Consider the following 19,141-nt stretch of genomic DNA (forward strand, 5'->3'; position numbering starts at 1 on the left):
GTCAACGCTGGAAACGGGTTGCATGGCGCGCTGGCAGTTTGGGGGGGGGGGGGGGGGCGCACCTCCCGACTGCCTCCCTCGCCGTGTAAGAGCATTGAATGGGGTTTGCGCATTGCCTCTTGAAGTCACGTGCACCGCTCCACAGGCTGAGTGCCAGTAATGGGGCGTGCCGTGTCTGCCCCTTCATGTCCTTATCACCAGTAGCGCCCAAGTCAGTCCACACGCATGCACTGATGATGCCGTACCAAACAACACACACGCACAGAGCCGAATACCGTATGCACACACGCTAGTCGCCCAGTGTCACGTCCAACCCCAGTACGACGGCATCGCGCCCCCAGCCGGCTACTGGCCACCGCCCCACGTCTCCAGGCCGCGTCAACAGTACTACGGTAACACACAAACGCGCAGGCTATCCCAAAGTCAAGCAGGCACATTGGCCCGCCGCATCATTAACCAGCCACATACCCCACACGCATTCAGTTGCGCTTACTTTGCTAATTTGCCTAGTGCGGCACTCCACTCAGCCCACGGCTTCGGCCGCGTCAGCGAGGCTCATTTGGAGGTCGGCCACAACCACTGCCGTAGCGGGCTTGCTCACATACGCCGGTTCCATGCGGCCCGGTCATTGGAGTTATTTCCAACATTCCTCGGAGTAAAGCACGTAACCCATACCCTAACTATCAATGCCGACCCATCGAGCCGCCTCCTGCCATCTCCTCATAACGCGCTGTGTTGCCAGCTTCAGGCGGGCGGTTGCGCCGCCGGCGGCTGGCCCTGTTGCGCCGCCGCCTGCTGCGCCGCCCACGCGGCCCAAGCCGCTGCATCCACGCCACCCGCCTGGCCAGCCGCCGCCGCCGCCGCGGCCGCCTGCTGCTGCTGCCACTGGTACGCCGCCATCAGCGCCGCGGCGTCGCCGCCCGCCGCCGCCGCGCCGTACGCCGCCGACGGGTAGGCCGCCGCCGCCGCCGGCTGTGTGCCGTACGGGTGATGCGCCGCCATCATGGCTGCGGGTGCGCCGTAACCGGCGGCGGCGCCGTAGCCCTGGCCAGCGGCGGCCGCCGCTGCCGCCGCGTACGCCGCCGGGTCATACCCGTACGGCACCGCTGCCGCCTGGTGGGCCGCAGTGGCGGGGTTGGCGGCGGCCGCCGCCATTGCCGCGGCGTACTGCGCCGCGTACTGCTGCTGTTGCTGCTGGTACAGCTGCTGCTGCTGCTGCGCCGCCGCCGCTGCTGAGGCGTCAGCTGCAGTGCCGCCAGCAGCCGGCGCCGCGCCCGCCGCGGCCAAGTCCGCTGCCGGCGGCGCGCCGACGGCGGCTGCCGCCGCGGCGGCGGCCGCCGCCGCCGCCGCCTGCTGCGCCGCCAGGTACTGCTGCTCGTACTCGTGCTGCAGCTGCTGGTACTGCTGCAGCTGCTGCGGGTCCATCTGCGCCACGGCCGCCGCTACCGCCGCGTCGCCGGCCGCGCCCGTCGCCGCCGCTGACTGCGAGGCCGCCGCCGCGTCCGCCAGCGCCTTCGCCGCCGCCGCCTGCATGTCCGCGGGCAGCTGCAGCCCAGCCGCCGCCGCGGCCGCCGCAGCAGCGGCTAGCGCCGCAGGGTCCATCGCAGCCGCCGCCGCAGCGGCCGCCTGCTGCTCATCCGTGGCCGGCTGAGCAGCGGTCGCCGCGTGCTGCTGCTGTTCTGGCGCGGGCGCAGGTGCCACAGCGCTTGCGTCCTGCGCCGGCGCTGTCCCTGCGGCAGAGGCCGCGGCTGCTGCAGCAGCTGCGGCGGCGGCTGCCGCCGCCTGCTCATATGCATGCTGCTGTTGCTGCGCGTAGAGCGCTGCTGCTGCTGCTGCAGCGGCTGCTGCTGCCTCGGCGTCCACGGTGGGCTCCACCGGTGCTGGCGGCTCAGTTGCTGCCGCCGCATGCTGCTGAGCAGCCGCCGCCTCTGCGGCGGCGCCCGGCTGCTGCATTGACGGCGCCACCGCGTCGTGCGCGGCCGTCGCTTGCGGCTCCGCCGCCGCCGCCGCCTCCACGCCCGCCGCCTGCTCCTGCCCGACGTGGTCCTGCTGTTGCTGCTGCATGTGCAGGTGCGCCTCCGCAGCCGCCACCTGCTGCTGCGCCGCCTCCAGCGCCGCCTGCTGCTGATGCGCGGCGGCCGCCGCCTGCTCATAGGCGGCCTGCATCATCGCCATCGCCATCGCGTCCGCGCCAGGAAGCGCCGCCAGTCCCTCCAGCCCAACTTGCTCCGGCGCCGGTGCAGACATCCCTACTGCCGCCTCCGGCTGCAGCACCGGCATCGCCTGCGCAGCGTCCACGCCCACATGAGCTGCTGCCGGTGCCGCCTCTGCTGCGGCGGGCTGCTGGAGCGGCTGCTGCGGCTCCGCCGGCGGCTCTGCATGGGCTGCGGGCTCTTGATGGAGAGCAGGGGCATGGTGCGGGTGGACGTCCTGCATGTGTGTGTCCGTGGCGCCGTAAGCGGCCGGCACCGCCTCCACCACATGGACGGGCGCGGGCACCGCCTCCGGCACCGGCGCAGCCGCCTCCTGTGGGTGTGCGGGCGCGGGAGCCGGCGCCGCATGCCCCACAACCTGCGCCGGCTCGGGCGCCGTAGCGGCGGCCGCGTGTGCGTGCTGCGCCTGCGGTGCCAGCTCCCGATGCTGCACGGCCGGGGCTGCCAGGTGGGCCGCTACCGGTGAGGACGCGCGGGCGTACGGGTGGTGGTGGTGGTGGTGCTGGGCCGCGGCGGCGGCTGCGCTCGGCGCCGCAGTCGGCGCATGCCCAGCAGGCACAGGGCTTGTACTGCGGCTGCCAGCCTTCACAGCCGCCGCAGCGGCCGCCGCCGCAGCCGCCGCGACCGCCGCCGCGTGCTGCTGCTGCGCAGCCGCTGCCGCGGGGTCAGCGCCCGCCGCCGGCGGCGAGACGCTGCGGTGCTGCTGCGGTGCTGCGGTGTGGTCCGGCGCAGGCGGCGAGGCACTGCGCGCGCCCGCAAGTGCGGCGCCCGCGCCTGCGCCCGACGGCTGCTGCTGCAGCTGCCCCTGCTGCGCCGCGTGCAGGTGCGCGTCGGCGTGTGACGCCCCGGACCCGCCGGTGGCAGCCGGCGCCATGGCGGCGCCCGCCGGCGGCGCGTGCTGCGGGTGCGGCGAGCTGCCGTGGCCGCCGCCGCCGCCGCCGGCGCTGTGCCCCGAGCCCGGCTGGGTGGGCGTGGGCATGGACGCCTGGCGGGGCACGCCGGGCATGCCGGGCGGCGGCGGCCCGCTGGCGCGCTGCATCACGTGCGACTGCTGGACCATTAGGTGCTGGTAGGACGAAGCAGTGGACACAGGCACGCCGGCGGGGTAGGAGCCGGAGGGCGCGGCGGCGGCGGCAGCAGCAGTGCCGGCTGCGCCGGTGGCCTGGGCGGCCGCGGATGCGGGGGAGGCGGCGGGCGCGGCGCCAGCCGCGGCGCCAGCGGGCGTGGGCCCTGCAGCCGGGTGCGCGGCGGCCGCCGCGGACGCGTCGGCAGCGGGAGCGGCGTGCGCCGCGGGCTGGGGTGTGACGGCGGGGTGCTGCGGGTGCGGGTGTGGGTGCGGGTGCTTGGCGGCGGCGGCCGAGGTGGCACCGGGTGCAGATGACACGGACGGAGCGCCACCGGCAGCGGCCGGTGCCTTGGCGCTGCCGCCACTGAGGGAGCGGCGGGCCACGGGCTGTGACTGCACCAGCATGGCCCCTGACGGGAGGCCCGATGCGGCGGCGTTTGCCGCCGCCGCCGCCACTGGGTGTGCTGCTGCGTGCTGGCCGGGGGCTGTTGGTGAGCCCGACTTGCCGGCGACGGCAGCGGCTGCCGCCGCGGGCGCAGGGGCAGAGGCTGTCGGCGGGTGCGCCGGCGTCGCCGCGTGCGGGCCGTTGGACGTCGGCGCCGTCACGGCGGCGGTGGGGGCCGCAGCCGGCGCCGCCGCTGCCGGCGCAGCCGGTGCTGCAGCCGCAGCGGCCGGACCTGCAGGGGCGGCCGCGGCAGCGGCCGCTGGCGCCGTGCCCGGCGCCGAGCCGCGGTACCCGGCCGCCGCCGCCGCGGTGCCGGTGACGGCGGTGTTGGCCGCCAGCGCCGCAGCCAGGGCGGGGATGGTGCTGGCCTGGCCCGCCGCCACCAGCTGCTCCAGGTAGGGCACGATGGGCCGCCCGCCCGTCAGCGTCAGCAGCTGCGAGCGGTAGGGCTCGGGGATCTGCTCCATGGCCAGCTGCTTGGTCGCCAGCGCCGTCAGCAGCTGCTCCAGCGTCGCCAGCGGGCTGGCGGCAATGGCCGCCGCCAGGGCGGCGGCGGCGGCGCGCGTGTCAGCGGCGTGCGCCGCCGCCGCCGCGGAGGCGGCAGCGGCGGCCGAGGCCGGCGGCGCTGCCGCGCCGCCGGTGGGGCTGGTGGTGCCTGCGGCCTGCTGTTGCCCAGCCCCAGCGCCCGACGCGGCCGGGTGCTGGCCTGCGCCGTGCGCCGGGGACTGGCTGGCGGCGGCGGCGGCCGAGGGGTTGGCGTCCGTCATCACCGCGTCACCGCCCGCGGCCTGCGCACCCGCCGCCGCCCCTGCCGCCGCCCCTCCCGCTCCCGCCCCCGCCGCTGAGGTGCTGCTCACGTCGAGCGCGCCCAGCGGCCCCAGGCCGAGCAGCCCCGCCGCCGCCGCGGCCGCGGTGGTGGCGGTGCCGTTGCCCGCCGCCGCCGCGCCCTGCATGGCCGCCGCAATTGCCGCCAGAGCCGTGGTCGGGTCCACGCCCACAGGCGACGCGCCCGCCGTCGACGACAAAGCCTTCTCCGCCGCCGCCTGCATCTCCGGCGTCAGGCCCGCTGCGGCGGCCGCCGCCGCCGCCAGCGCGGCGTGCTGGCTGGCCGCCGCCGCGTGGCCGCCCGCGCTGGCGCCCGCCGCGGCGGCTGCCACCGCCGCCACGGCCGCGGCGGCCTGCTGCTGCTGCGCGGACGTGGCCTGGGCCTGCTGCGCCGAGCGCTGCAGCGCCTGCGCCACCTCGCCCAGCCGCTGCAGCGGCACCTGTGGGTTGGGGTGGGTGACATTCGTGATTAATAAAGGAAGTGGTCAGACGGGTTCAAAACAAAGTTATGTCCGGCCAATTTATATCTCGCGTGGCTCACGGCACGGTGTATAATGCCTCTTTGCGACCAGGGTTGTGCAGCAATGGCGCAGGCCCACCGGAACCGGACCCCCACCAACACCCTACATCACCCCACCACCAGACCCACCACATTTAGCTTTAGCAAAGCGGAGGGTTGCAAGGTTACAACATTGCAAACACTACGCCGGGGGCGGGGGCCGCGCACCTGGCTCTGCAGGTACTCGATGTACAGGTTCATGCGCTGCGTGAGCACGGCCTTGGCGTTCTGGTAGTCGCGGTTGGCGGTGTCGATGGCGGTCTGCGCCTTGGCGCGCACCTTCTCCATGAAGTCCTGGTACTCCTTCTGGATCTGCTGGACCTGTAGCGGGACGTGGAAGGGGGAGTGCATGATTGATGGTGTACGGGTGTCTCAGTGTCTGACATGCCGACAGTCCGGTGGTTGCCAACCAACCTGCACTCCTCCCCTCCCGCCCTTCTTTGGTTTACCCCTCGTTCCCTCCCCAATCTCCACTCACGGATGCTGATGACAAGACCCGCCTCCCCCCTCGGCCCCCTCGCCAGTGTCCTGTTCCCAACGTTTTAACCTTGCGACCCTCCCTCTTCTCTCCCCCCCTCGCCCGCCCGCACCTTGATGCTGTGTGTGCGGTCCAGCACCACCAGGTTCTCCTGGCACTCGCGCGTGCTCTTGAGCACCGTCTTCATGTTGGGGTCGTTCAGCACGCCCGCCATCTGCAGCAGCGGCATCAGGGTGCCCAGCGGCCCCAGCGGGATGTTCTCAGCCGCCACCTGCGCGTACACCAGCTGCGAGCGGGCGGAGGCGGGTGGGGGGTGGGGGGAGAGGGGAGGGGAATACAACTGTTGGTTAGTGAAGACGACATGGGTTACATTCATGATAATTAAAGATGTGAAGGCGGGGTGGGGGTGGCGAGAAGTGGAAAAGATTGGTACAGAGAAGTGGTGGGGGGTGGTCGGGAGGAGGGAGGAAGGAGGCACGGCTGGTGTGTGAAAGGGGGGCGCATGGAGGGGGCGGCGGAGTGGTTGCGTGTGCGTGCATCGGCCCTCATATTTGCAGAAATGGGTAATCAAAGCGCATTGGCTCAGATTATCGAAAAGGTGTGTGTGATTGTAGATAATCCTCGGGCCGAGCTGCCATGTGCATGCTGTGCGGCTTTCTCCCGCAACGTACGCCTAACACCCGGACACCCTGGCAAAAGGGCTCCTGACTTCCCATCCTCAACATGCCCAGCACCACCCTCCCAACAAGAACACCCACGCCCACACCCAAGCCCACACCCACACACCTGGTTGGTGACGTCCGACTGCAGGATGGCGCTGAGGCGCGACGAGAACGAATCCACCTCGCTCACCACCTGCGTCGCAGCCGCCGCCGCCGCCGCAGCAGCAGCAGCAGGCGCGCCCGCGCCGCCCGCCGCCCCGCCGCCGCCCTCCGTGCCGCGCGCGCCCGCGCCCGCGCCGGCTCCGCCGGCGCTGGCGCCGCCTGCGGCGGCGCCGATGCGCGCGGCGACGGCTGCGCCGCCTGCGCCGCCTGTTGCGGACATGAGCGCCGCGTACTCGTCTGCTGTGAGGGTGATGTCGGTGGCCAGGTGGGTGCTGCTCTTGACGTGCAGCTCGCGGTAGTAGCTGAGGCGAGTCAGGATGTGCCAGAACACCTGGGGGGGTGGGTGGGTGGGTGGGTGCATTCATGATACGGTAGTTGGGGGGTTGGGGGTTACATTCATGATTAATTAAGAAGTGAGGAAGCAGGGGGTGAGAGGAGGTGCTGGTGAGTTGTTGAGGGGTTGTGCAGGCGGAACTTTTCCTCCGCGTACGATGACTCCACCCTGCCCTGTTTCCTGCCTTGCCAAACAGCCCCAGACCCTTTCCCCTGCCCCTCCCCGTGCCCCTCCCCCTCGCCCTTCCCACCGCGTTCCCCGCTCCTCCCTCCCCCCCTCTCGACGACTCCGTCTGCAGTCTTCCGTGCATCCTCTGTACCGCTTCTCCAACCATCTCTCCCCCCTCCCCTGCAGTTTCTCCTTGCAGCGCGACTGTTTCCTTACGGGAGTGGTTTAAAGTCAACCCCCCCCTCCCCCCCCCCTGCTTGCCCACCTGGTCCAGCGCCGACAGGTCGTGTCCGTAGCGCTCGCCCAGCCGCCTGAGGCCGTAGTCCTCACCCATGCCCACCTTGACCAGGTGCGCCGCCACTGCGATGATGGCCACCAGCGTGTAGTCCTGCAGGGGTGGGGGGTGGGTGGGGGTGGGGGTGTAACTAAGCCAGCCCAAACTATGCCAGCCCAAACTAACCCAAAGCAATCGGTCTCCAAGGCTAATCCGCCCCACACCGCTTCTCCCACCCAGCCTCCCCCTCCTTCCTGGCAGTGTTCCGGCTGCAGTACACCTGGTCCCGCTACCTGAATAGCGCTGATCACCACCACCCCCATGGTGCCGATCAGCGAGATTCAAATAGCGGGACCAGGTGTACTGCAGCTGGAACACTGCGCCCAGGAAGCTAGCGCGCCTTGGTTTCCTGGGCATGTTGACATGTTCCACCAGCACCACCAACACCCCAACCAAGACCAAAAACACCGACCCAACACCCTCTGCAAGCCCGCACCTGGAAGTCGGAGGGCGGCTCGTCCTCCTGCCGCATCATGACCAGGATGTCGGCCACCTGGCAGGCCATGTCGCTGATGGCCGCCGCCGCCTCCGCCGCCGCCGCGCCGCCGGGCGGCAGCTCCAGCTCCGCCGCCACCTCCTTCAGCCGCGCGTAGCTGCGCTGCGCCACCGCGTACTCGGGGCTGGCGGCGTCGCCAATGGCCCGCTTCACGGCCTCCATGCGCCCCACCTCGCGCAGCAGAACCTCACGCACCCGCGCCGGCGCCGTGGCGTCGCTGCCCACGGCGCCGCCGGCGCCGCCGCCGGCGGCTGCGCCGCCGCCGTCGTCGGCGCTGACGCTGCCGCCGGCGCCCGGGCCGCGCCGCCGCCGCTTGAAGGGCCGGTCGTCCATGGCCATGTAGTTGCCGGCGGCGCCGCCGGCGCGGTCCCCGGCGGCGCCGTAGCCGCCGTCGTCCGCGTCATGGTCCACCCGGTTGCGGCCGCGCCCTCTCCCGCGCCCGCCGCGCCCCACACCGAACCCGCCGCGCCCGCGCCGGCCGCGGCCGCGGCCCCTGCCTCCGCCTCCGCCGCCTCCCGCGCCGCCCCCGCCGCCGCCCTCGTCGTAGCTGTCCTGCGGCGCCAGGCTCATGGACCCCGGGCCCCGGCTGGGCTTGTAGGTCTCGTCGTCCGCCTCGTCGTCAAGGTCGCCGCCCAGGTCGCCCGGCTCGTCCGCAAGCAACAGGTCGTCGCGGTCCAGGTCGGCGCCGCCGCCGCCGCCGCGCCGCCCCCCGCCGCCGCCTGCGGGGTGCACAAACACAAAGCAGCGGGAGTGCGGCACACAGTGACACAGGTGCAACAGCGCAACGTGCCCGAATGGGTAACAAACGCTGATTTTACAAGCAGCAGCAAGTTCAGCAGGCCCACTAAAAGTCGGCCCGCTTGGCGCCTCCGTGCAAGGCCAAACCCCGTCTACGCGCCTCCAGCCCCAATCCAACCCAACCCAGCGGGCCGCACGCACCCTGCGCCGCGTCCAGCTCGTGCGCCGCCTCCTCCTCCTTGCGCTGCGACTCGTACCGCTCCCGCAGCAGCCCGCCCCAGAACGCCGCGTTGGCCATGCTGCCGCCCGGCGTGCCCGCGCCGCCCCCCGCCGCGCCGGCAAACGCCGACGCGCCGTCGCCGTAGCCGTCCGCGTGCGCGTCGTCGTCGCCGGCGCCGTCCACGTCGTCGGCCTTCTCATCGGCCAGCAAATCGTCCTCGGCCTCGTCGCTGGGCGAGGGAACGTCGTCCTCCACCCGCTTGTCCACATCCCCCCAGCTGCGCAGCGTCACAAGCTCCAAGCCCGGGCCCAGAGACACGCCCGGGCCGGGCCCGGCGGCTCCGCCGCCTGGGCTGGCGGCGCCTGCGGCGCCGCCGTCGGCGGCCGCCGCGTCCGCGGCGGCGGCCAGCGCCGCCGCTGCCGGGTCGGCGGCCGCGGCGGCGGGGTCGGCGCAGCAGGCGGCGTGGCCGACGTCCAGGATGGCGCGAACCTGCTCCTCGCTGTAGGTGCCGCGCTCCTGCCGCCGCCTGCCGCCGCCCGCGGCGTCCGCCGCCTCCATCATGTCGGCGTCTGCGCCGCCCGCGGTCCCCCCGCGGAACAGGTGCGCGGCGCCCCACTTGAGCGCCTCCTCCAGCACCTGCCGAGCAGCAGCAGGACGAGGAGCGAAGGGGCAGCAACATCAACACCAGCCTTTTGCACTCTCACCAAATGTATAATCGCTACCGACCAACCCCCACCGATGTGTGGTCCCCATCCCCTACTCCCTACACACCACCAGCCCGCGCCCGCGCCAACGCCCGCGCCGGCGCCCTCTCCCCGCGCCCGCGCCCGCGCCCGCGCCGCACCTTGGCGCCGCTGCCTCGCCCCACGCCGCCGGTGCCGGCCCCCGGCCCCTGGAACACCACCTCCAGGCCGCGGCCGGCATGGCGGCGCTCCGCCAGCGTCAGCAGCCGCTCCTCCACCGTGCCGCGCGCATACAGGCGGTACACGGCCAGGCGGCCCGACTCGCCCAGGCGGTAGGCGCGCCGCAGGGCCTGCGCCGGAAGTGTCGGCGTTCGCTTTGTTTACTTCGGAGTTGAGGCGCTATGTTGGGGTTCAAAGCAGTACTAGGAGCGCTGCTTGAGGGATGGGATGCAAGGCTGGGTACAAGGATGCGTGTCGCGGCGTGCACGTGCGCGTAGGCGCAGTGAGCGCCTGCAGCCCGCCCCTGCACACCCGCACCCACACCCACACCCACCTGCATGTCCAGGCGCGGGTGCCAGTCGCTGTCAAAGATGACGGCGGCGCTGACGGCCGGCAGGTTGGTGCCCAGCCCGAAGGAGCGAGTGGTCATGAGCACCAGGAAGGGCGCGGCGTCGGCGGCAGGGCCGTTGGCGGCGTCGGCGCGCGACACCGCCGCGTTGAAGGCGGCGATGGTGGCGTGACGGGCGGCGGAGGGCGTGGAGGAGTCGATGCGCACGGCGGCGCCGGGGCCAAAGGCGCGGCTGGCGTACTGCTCCAGCACGTCCAGGGTCTGGAAGGGGGTTGATGGGGTGGGGAGGAGGTTGATGGGGTTGCGGATGAGTGCTCATCAAGAGGAGCGGGGCCTTGCAGAAACAAGGAAACGCAGGCAGAAGTGCTAGTCTGGGTAACGTGCAGTCGCCTAGCAGTCCCCTCTCCCGCATCGTCGCAAGGCTGCACTCCCCCCTCCTCCCCCGCCCCACCTTGGCCGACTGCGACAGCACAATGACGCGCTGGCCCCTGGCCGCCAGCTGGCGCAGCATGCGGTCCAGCACCACCAGCTTGTTGGAGGCGCCCAGCAGCGCCGCCAGCCCCACGCCAGGCGCCGCAGGCGCACCAGCAGCAGCAGCGGCGGCGGCAGCCGCGTCGCCGCCAGCTGCAGAAGCGGAAGAGGCGTTTGCGGCGTCCGCCTGCGCGTCGGCGGAGGCCGGGGCGGCGGCGGCGGCGTCGCCGGCTGCGGGCTCCGCGCTCGCCTGCTGCGCCAGCTCCGCCTTCACGTCGTCGATGAGGTGCGGGTGGTGGCACACCTACACGTGCGTACCAGGGCAAGGGTCAGAGTCAGGGTCAGAGGAGAAAGAACCAGCCCGAGTGAGCCAATAAGCAACATCAGTCACACACCGGCCTCGTTGGCCACACCCCAATTGTGCTGTGGTGCCTTTCCCGTCCCCGACGACCGGCAGTCCTCTGCCCCCCACGCCCACGTTCCCTCCACTCCACAGTCCCCCCCGCCCTCTGCAGCCCACCTTGCGCAGCTCGTTGCAGATCTGTTTGAGCAGCGCCGCCCTGTGGCCGCCGTGTCGGGGCGGGCGCGGGTCGGCCAGCACCTCGTAGCTGCGCACCAGCAGCGCCCGGTAGGCCTCAGCCTGAGCCTCAGCCAGGTCCACAGGAATCTGAGCGGCAGCGGCAGGGCAGTAGCAGGCGGGCGGGCAGGGCGAGAGATGATAGCTAATCCTAAGAAGGATTGCATTGCGCGTGGACGAGCTGATATTATACGACGGCAGCCACACCGGATTCCATCTCTGCCCGCAACCCCCGGCTCCCCTCCCGCCCGAGCCCCAGCCTCAGCCCCATTTCCGGCTCCAGCCCCAGCCGCCCCCGGGCGCACCTGCACCTCGCGCCGCGCCGTCACGTTGCGCACCACGTCGCGCCCGATGCGGCGGCAGCAGCGCGACTCCAGCGCCTCCGCCAGCCGCGCGCGCTGCGGCTCGGTGGGCGGCGCGGGCGCGTAGTCGTCTGGGTCGTAGGGCTGCAGGTCGGGGCGGATGAGCTGCGCGAAGCCCACCACCTCGTCCGCGGGCGCGGCCGCGGGGTTGGAGCCCATGAGCAGCACGCGGTGGCGGCCGCCCAGCTCGGAGAGGGCGCCGCTGGCGCGGCCGGTGACGCCGCGGCCGCGCTGGCGCAGGTCCACCACGATGGCCTCCCACGGCAGCACCTGCGCGGGCGGCAGGAAAGCGCCAAGGGAGGGAGAGGGGGCGCGAGAAGCGCTTCGGCGCCAGCGTGGCGCGACAGTAGACGGCACTACCGCATCATGCGTTTTGGTTGGCCCACTTCCGCCGCGCAATAGCCCGAAGGTCCGGTTAGGCCGCCTTGTATCCCGCCCGTCTTGTCCTTACACCCTTGCCCACCTTGAGCGCCTGCAGGTCGTTCATGACGCTCTCGTAGCCCGCAATCACCACATCCGCCTTGGCCACCTGCGGCCAGCACAAGGCAAGATAGCACCATTCAGCAAGTTGGCACGACCACAACAAGCCTCCCGAACTCCAAACCGAGCCCAGCCTCAGCATCAACCTCAGCCCAGCCACCCCCATAGAAGCGGTGGATACGACCGTTCCACCCTCCAAATCCCCATACTGCTACGCACCCACGCTGCTACGCGCCCATGCTTCCACGCGCATGCATCTACGCGCCCATCGCGCCGCCCACCCACTGCGTCCCCCACCCACTGCGTCCCCCACCCACTGCGTCCCCCACCCACTGCGTCCCCCACCCACTGCGTCCCCCGCCCCCGCACCTTGCTGGGGCAGTCCTCCCGGCCGCGGCCCACGCTGCCCTTGCGGTCCAGCGAGGCCGGCGCCAGCCACAGCTCCTGATCCGCCACCAGCGCCCGCGCCGCGCTGTTGCCCGTGTACAGCACCATGTTGATGCCGGCGGCGGCGGCGGCAGCGGAGGCGGCGGCGGCCGCGGAGGCGTCCCTGCTGCCGTGGGGCTGGGCTGCGGGGTCGGGGCCGGCGGGGGCTGCGGCCCAGAACTGCCAGTCGCCCTCCCAGAACTCCAGCATGGATTGCGGCACCACCACCAGCAGCGGCCCCGTCACCTTGAACTCGTGACTGCAGGTTTGCGTAAGGACAAAACGGGGTGGGTTTAAGTAGCCGTTCATGCGAATGGTGTGTAATGAAGATGGGAGTGTCGACGTCCAGGGGTACAGCCGCTCACGGATATCCGACTGATTACATCACAAGGGCCGACGCGCAATGGGGTGGTACAGGGTCAGGGTGGCGCCGTACATTGGATGATGCCTTCCCCTTCCATGCTGCCAACGCCGTCATTCATTCGCCCTCCCCAGCTCATAACGCTAACCAAGCCCCTCCTCCCCAGCTGGGGCTGGTAGTGACAACTGCCCCCCCCCCTTGGGTTCGGTTTAGTCTGGGCCGGTATCTACAACCCTCCCTTACATAAGGCTCTGCAGGAAGGTGATGACGGTGGCTGTCTTGCCCAGCCCCATGTCGTCCGCCAGGATGGCGTGCTTGCCCGCCGCCCACATGCGCCGCAGCCAGTTCACGGCCGCCAGCTGGTGGGGCTGCAGCTCGCCGCCTGCAGCACAGCGCGTGATGAGGGGGTGACAGGCGCGTGGTGAGGCGGTGCCAGAGGAGGTGGGAAGGTGAGAGAGGATGGCAAGTAGCTGGCAGGAAGGTACACAGTCCCGACCTTCCAGACGTTCAGGTTTTCACAGCAGGTCCTGCCAACAGACTCTAGCTCCCCTGACCGCAGCTCCCACTCTCCCTGCAGCGCCTCACTCTCACCGGTCACCCAGCTGGGCTGCTCGTCGTACTCGGCAAGGGCGGTGGCGGCGGCGCGCGCCTCGGCGGCGGCATCGGACGCGGCGCGGGACGCCTTCCACAGCGCCCGCTTGCAGCGCGCCCACATGGCGGTGTGCAGCGCCACGTACTCGGGCTGCAGCAGCAGCTTGGTGCCCTCGGCCTGCAGCAACACCAGCACCAACATCGGAGGAGAAGTAGGTGCGGGGCATAGACGTACTTGGTGCTTCATAGCTCACCCCATGCCCGGTTGCACCCTCACCCTCACCTGCATTTCCTACAGCCCCTGACGTCCCCGGAACCCGCGCCCGGCACCTCGGCGGACCCTCAGCACCGCAAAACGCACCTCCCAGGTGGCCTGCTCATAGCCCAGCGCCGTCCACTTGATGAGCACCTCCCAGCCCGGCCCGGTGGGCGACGGCCGCCGCGACACGAACCGCTCCGGCTTGGTCCAGCGCTCGTCCACGCTGTTGCAGGGCTTGTCGCCGTTGCGCTTCTTGAAGTTGAGCAGCTTGCGCCGCGCCAGGCCCATCAGCACACTCTCCTTGATCCACTCGTTGTGGATGTGGCTGCGGTGCGCCCACTTCACCAGGTACTCCGGCTCCCGGTCCAGCGCAGCGGCCGCCGCAGGGTCCAGGCCCGCAGCGACGCTAGCGCCGTCCAGGCCCACAATGGGCGCGCCTGGGCCCGCCGCCGCCGCCGCCGCCTCGGCGTCGTCGCCACCAAACCCCAGCAGCGCGGCGGCGGCGTCCGCCTCGTCAGTGGCGGCGCGGTCGCGGCCGGCAGCGCCGCCCGCGGCGGCAGCCGCCGCCGCCGCGGCCTTGCTGGCGGCCGCCGCCGAGGCGGCCACGGCTGCGGCCTCCGCCACCGCCTCCGCCACTGCCTCGGCGTTGTTGCCTCCGGCCTTGCGCAGGCGGTCCAGGATGCGGTGCCGCTCCTGCTCCAGCTGCCGCTGCCGGTCGCTGCGGAGCGGAAACAAAGGGGGATGAGGTGGGTGTCGGTGCCTCTGTACCCGCTCAAAATCGGCCGAGCCCGGAATCCGTCCCTGCTATGGCCACCAGGGCCGCATTTGTGCGCGTTACCCCGCAGCCACCATTAACTGCCACCCTGTCCTTTCCCTCGCAGCCCAAGGGCTCTCGGCCCCATTGGCCCCCACCCCGGCGTCCCCTGCGGTCCCGCCCCATCCCTTCCCAACCCTAGCAGCGCCTGTGTACTTAGCGGGTTGGAATGAACTTCCCTCCCTCCCCAACCCCAGCAGCGCCCGCACACACCGCTCCTGCGTCTTCTGCTCCTCGCTCAGCGGGTATCGCCAGCCGTAGATGGCCTCCACGATGGACTTGGGCGCGGCGGGCGCCGCCAGCCCGCCTGCGCCGCCGGCGCCGCCCGCCAGGCCGTAGGGGTCCATCAGCCCGCCCGGCCCCACGCCAGCGGCCCCAGGCGGCCCCATGAGGCCGGCGTCCAGGTCGTCCATCATCTCATCCTCCTCGTCGCTGCCCCTGTGCAAGCCCATGGCGGGTGGGTGGGCGTGGACACCAACAACCGGCCCTCCGTAAGTTCATGCATGCAGTCAAGGGTCGTGTGTGTGTCAAAGCTGGAAGCAAGAAGCGAGTCAGCACCGATTCGACTTCGCCTACATGGCCCTTCCGTCTCGTAACGCAGCCCCAGCCAGCCCCACCGCCGACACGCACCTGGCCATGATGCCGCGCCGGCCGCGCCCACGCCGCCCGCCGCGGCCGCGGCGGCCGCCCCGCCCACGGCCCCGACCGCGCCCACGGAAGCCGCGCACCGCCGCCGCCGCCTGGAAGGTGACGGGCGCTCCCCAGCCGCCGTCCGAGTCGGACTGGAAGTCATCCTCCCCGCCCAGGCCCCGCGACCCGTTGCCCAGCAGCTCCTCATCCGTCTCCAGCTTGGGCACGATGCCGTCAAGGCCAGCGGCGCCGCCGCCGGCAGCTGCAGCGGCGGCGGCGACGCCGCCGCCGTCCGCGGTGCGCATGGCCGCCTCGGCGTGGGCGATGGAGGTTTTGAGGTTGGCGTCGATGGGCGCGGTGGCGTCGCCGCCGTTGCCGCTGACGTCGCCCACCTTGAAGGGCTTGATGCAGTCCAGCGGCAGCCAGGCGTACTCGGCCTCCTCGTCCTCGGGCGCCGGCTCCTCCTCGCCACCCGCGCCTGGTGTGCAGCAGAGACCACACGCGTCAACCGCTGGACGCGCACATTTACCCCCGCTACCGCTAACCAGCCATCCGCTGACAAAGCTGGCAGCACCCTTGCCCCTGATCCGCTTGTCGCATGCCGTCCTTTGTCGTCACCCACACACACACACACACACACACACACACACACACACACACACACACACACACACACACACACACACACACACACACACACACACCAAGTAACTCCGGTGCCCTCGTTGGGCGGGCTTTTTCTTTCTTAACATACCTGCCATGCCCAGCGCGCGCATGCTGGCCGCCACGATGCCGGCCGCCGTGTCCAGGCGCTCCTCCACCTCGCCTGGGATGCCCTTGGTGGTGAAGAACACCACAGGGATGTACAGCAGCACGCTGGCGTGGCCACCGGGCGGGGGACCCACCTGGGCGAAACAACACGGAATGGCGGCGACATGACCAGGCACGAGTCAGGGTCGTTGGCATAGTCAAGGCAGCGAGTACCAGCCTATGCTTCACTATCCCTTTCCTCTAGGTTGGAAGTGACCGGAAGTGGCAGATTCCCGCCCCCAGGCAGGCGCGCCGCATAACAGGGCCGCACCTCGCGCGGCACGGCGCGGCGGCGCACGATCTTGGCGGGCCACCAGTCGTGCCCCTCCACCTTGGCCCACACCACCCGCCCGGGGCGCAGCGTGTCGCGCGGGTAGGGAAACTCGGGCCGCTGCAGCACCACCGCCGTCTCCACGCCCGTCATGGGGTCCACCATCATCATGCCGCCCCCGCCGCCGCCGCCGCCCATGCCGTCGCCGTCGCCGTACATGTCGTCGGCTCCGCCCATGCCCAGCAGAGCTTCAGCCGCTTCGCTCATGCCGCGCACGCCGCGCCCAAAGGCGCGGCCGCCGGAGCGGCTGCGAGCCATGGCGGCGGCACTGCCACGCCCACCGCGGCCGCCGCGGCTGGCGCCACGCCCACCGCGGCTGCCGCGCCCGCCGCGCGGCGCCAGGCCGCGGCCGCCGCGCCCGCCCACGCGGCCGCCACGGCCACCGCGGCGGCCGGGGCTGGGCATGCCCGGCAGGGCATCCGAGCCAGCGCGCTTGAGCTTGCCGCGGCCGAACTTGCGGCGGCGGCCGTCGTCGTCGTCATCACCCATGTCGTCATCGTCGTAGTCCTCATCCCTGGATGGCGGAAGACACGATGGCCATCAAGGCAGGTGTCAAAACGCCAGTCCAGAGGGTAACGACATATGTTGGTGATGCAGCGTCCAGTAACAACCGACGAACGAACAGGAAGTTAGCCTGTGCGTTTGCAGGAGAGCCGGGGGCAATGGCACGGCACGCAGTGTGGTACGCACCAGTCCGCCTCGTCATATCCGGGCTCATCGTACGCGGGCTCGGGCGCGGCAGCCTCCTCGTATTGTGCGTCGTGTTGGTGTTGCTGCTGGAGCAGCTCGTGATGCTGTGCGACAGGGAGCAAGCGACATATTTCCAACTTCAACACGGGTGACACGCACATGGAGTCGCCACCTCGTTGACAAACCGCTCCACACGGGTCACAAACCTCTTGCCCTTTAGCAGAATCAACTACGACCTCAAGCCAACCTGCTGCGCGAGGACCTCCTCAACCTCTTCGCTCGACAGCGCTTGCGGCGCGCCGCACGACGAATGCCGAGGGTCCCATATGTTTTGTGCGCAGTGCCAGTCCTCGGGTATATCATCGTCCTTAAGGTGAAATGGCACCTGTAATAAATAGACATGGCAACAGCGATCACAACAGCGGTGCGAAAGCGAGCTTGCATCGGCGAAGTAAGCAGACTGTCTCACAGGGTTATAAAGTATTCCTGAGCGAATTCATGCATGTATTGCAATTGAGGGCACCACGCCTGTATATAACTCCGTGCCAAGCAGAATGGGAGTTGTAACCTGGCCCCTCGACTCCACCCTGCCCGGCTCCACAGTCCCGGGCCGGCTCAACACCCCATCCCATCACACATTTCAGTCACTCCGAAGCTTCTGGAGATGAACACGGCCCTCCCGTGTATCCAAGCATCCAAGTCGAATGAGTGCAACCCGCCACGGACTTACCTACCGCCCCACCAGGTCCCCGCCCCCCGTGCAACCCCATCCTAAACACTTGCCTTGCGCCACTTTGAGCACTTCTGGCACTGCACCCATCTGCATGGGTGGCACAGTGAACAAAGGGTTCAGCGCAGCTCGAAGCCCCGAAACGCCCGGCTTCGGGTCAACGGACGTCTTCGAGGGACATAGGCGCCAATTGCACATAGGACAGCCACACTCACTTCTGAATCTCAGACCGCGGTGCGGACCGGATGCGGCTGGCGTCGATAGCGACAATGTGTGCCGGACCTTGGGTCGCCCCGCCCTCGCGGAGGTGAGCTTCCCGGCTGCATTGCAAGATGAAAAGCGTGTTGCGTCAGAATAACGAAAAATCTAACCGGCGCCTGTTTCGCGACGGGCAGCGGTTGCGCGCGAAGTCAGCCCTTGTGGCACACCTGGCCACCGCCACGCTTGCCAATGCGCCCAGCGCCTCTAGCGCGTCATTCTCATGCATCTCCTCATCGCCCTCGACATGCGGAGCGGCCGACATTTTGGCCTGTGTGCAAGGGCGCGCACGATTGAGCGAGATAACGACGCAGCGAGCTCAGCATATTTCAAGTCCATAATGACATGACTACATGGACCTAAAGTAACAGGCATGCGCAGTAAGGCAAGGTACAGCAAAGGGCGAAACAGGTCTATTGGAGTGCGTGAGGAGCCGACACCACATCTGGCCCTCCTGCCCCGCTTAAACCATCGAATCTATGTACTAAATATCCATAATGGTGTCAGGAGCAGCAGGAAAGCCCTGTGCTACGAGTCAACTCCTGTGAACCTGAGCGTGCCCGAACTCGCGCTAATCTCCCTGAAGGCTTTTAATTTGTGACATATGCGTGTTTGCCAGTCGCATTGGGGTGCCAGTCTCCCCCAAATGTGCCTCCCGAGCACAAGCCACTCACCAAGCACTGGAAGACCACGCTCAAGCGACTGCAACCGAGCTCGGCTCCATTCCACTATGCTAACCAGCTGGTGTGTCAGTTGAGGCAAGGCCTAGAGAGCGCCAAGGCCCGGCTATGCAGTATTAATTGTAAGCTCGACTGCAGGCGTCAATGTCGGGTCACAGAAACATGCGCAATGTGAAGCAGTCAGCCCGTGCGAGCGCCGTATTGCTACGCCCGCGTTGACAGTCTGAACCGAACTGCGCCCTCGCCGTGCATTGGCTGCATGGGCCGGATTCTTGGCGCCCCTTGCGGCCTTTCGTCGCGTCAACCTCCGCTAAAATTCTAATCGTGTGCCATGGCTGTAACTATGTAGCTAAGTTTAGGACTAATCGCACATGCCCGCACTGCATCTCTGGGCATCCTTCTTAGGCCATCCTTGCGGGCCACCACCCGGACTCGTATTCGATCTGGCATTCCATCGACGTCTTTAGAGACCCATCTAGAGTCTTTTCATGAAACCGGCTTTCAAGCCCTGAACACGCCCGCGTGGACGTCGTGGCGGACCAGCAGAGCAGGCACGCAAATCTGGGCGGAGCACCCCGGCTGGCCTTGCAGCGTTTGCCAGTCTGGTATGTGTGCCATGGAGGGCGGCGTGGTGGATCAGTGCACAAATAACAGCGGGGTTGGGTATGGGGACCGGGGACGTGTACCGAGGACTGGCACAGTTTACCGCAAAGGCTCGTT

The 19,141-nt window shown here is 69.8% G+C and overlaps 1 protein-coding gene across 1 annotated transcript; it reads right to left on the reverse strand.

Moving 5' to 3' along the window:
• Positions 1-2: 2 nt before the first annotated feature.
• On the reverse strand, positions 3-18,738 carry CHLRE_12g537671v5 (uncharacterized protein). Its single transcript, XM_043068684.1, has 27 exons — positions 18,416-18,738; positions 17,912-18,012; positions 17,699-17,803; positions 17,537-17,573; positions 17,001-17,138; positions 16,754-16,857; positions 16,004-16,577; positions 15,677-15,827; positions 14,923-15,400; positions 14,506-14,730; positions 13,581-14,196; positions 13,220-13,397; positions 12,872-13,010; positions 12,211-12,526; positions 11,825-11,890; positions 11,305-11,631; positions 10,943-11,089; positions 10,403-10,726; positions 9,937-10,212; positions 9,545-9,733; positions 8,682-9,336; positions 7,683-8,461; positions 7,178-7,300; positions 6,373-6,741; positions 5,699-5,872; positions 5,277-5,429; positions 3-4,989 (listed from the first exon to the last, which is right to left on the reverse strand). Exons 2-27 carry the CDS (start codon positions 18,004-18,006, stop codon positions 745-747), a joined length of 10,983 nt encoding a protein of 3,660 aa, XP_042918779.1. The 5' UTR covers positions 18,007-18,012; positions 18,416-18,738; the 3' UTR covers positions 3-744.
• Between the last annotated feature and the right edge of the window lie 403 nt (positions 18,739-19,141).

The sequence above is a fragment of the Chlamydomonas reinhardtii genome, chromosome 12, assembly GCF_000002595.2.
Source record: "Chlamydomonas reinhardtii strain CC-503 cw92 mt+ chromosome 12, whole genome shotgun sequence".
NCBI lineage: Eukaryota > Viridiplantae > Chlorophyta > Chlorophyceae > Chlamydomonadales > Chlamydomonadaceae > Chlamydomonas > Chlamydomonas reinhardtii.

Excerpts from the sequence above, each read along its gene's own strand:
- CHLRE_12g537671v5 (XM_043068684.1), bottom strand. The coding sequence starts at position 18,006 with ATGTCGGCCGCTCCGCATGTCGAGGGCGATGAGGAGATGCATGAGAAT. Across the intron at positions 15,401-15,676 it reads GCGCGCGCTGGGCATGGCAG|GCGCGGGTGGCGAGGAGGAG; the intron begins GTATGTTAAGAA and ends GCTGCACACCAG. Across the intron at positions 11,891-12,210 it reads GGGAGGACTGCCCCAGCAAG|GTGGCCAAGGCGGATGTGGT; the intron begins GTGCGGGGGCGG and ends TGCTGGCCGCAG.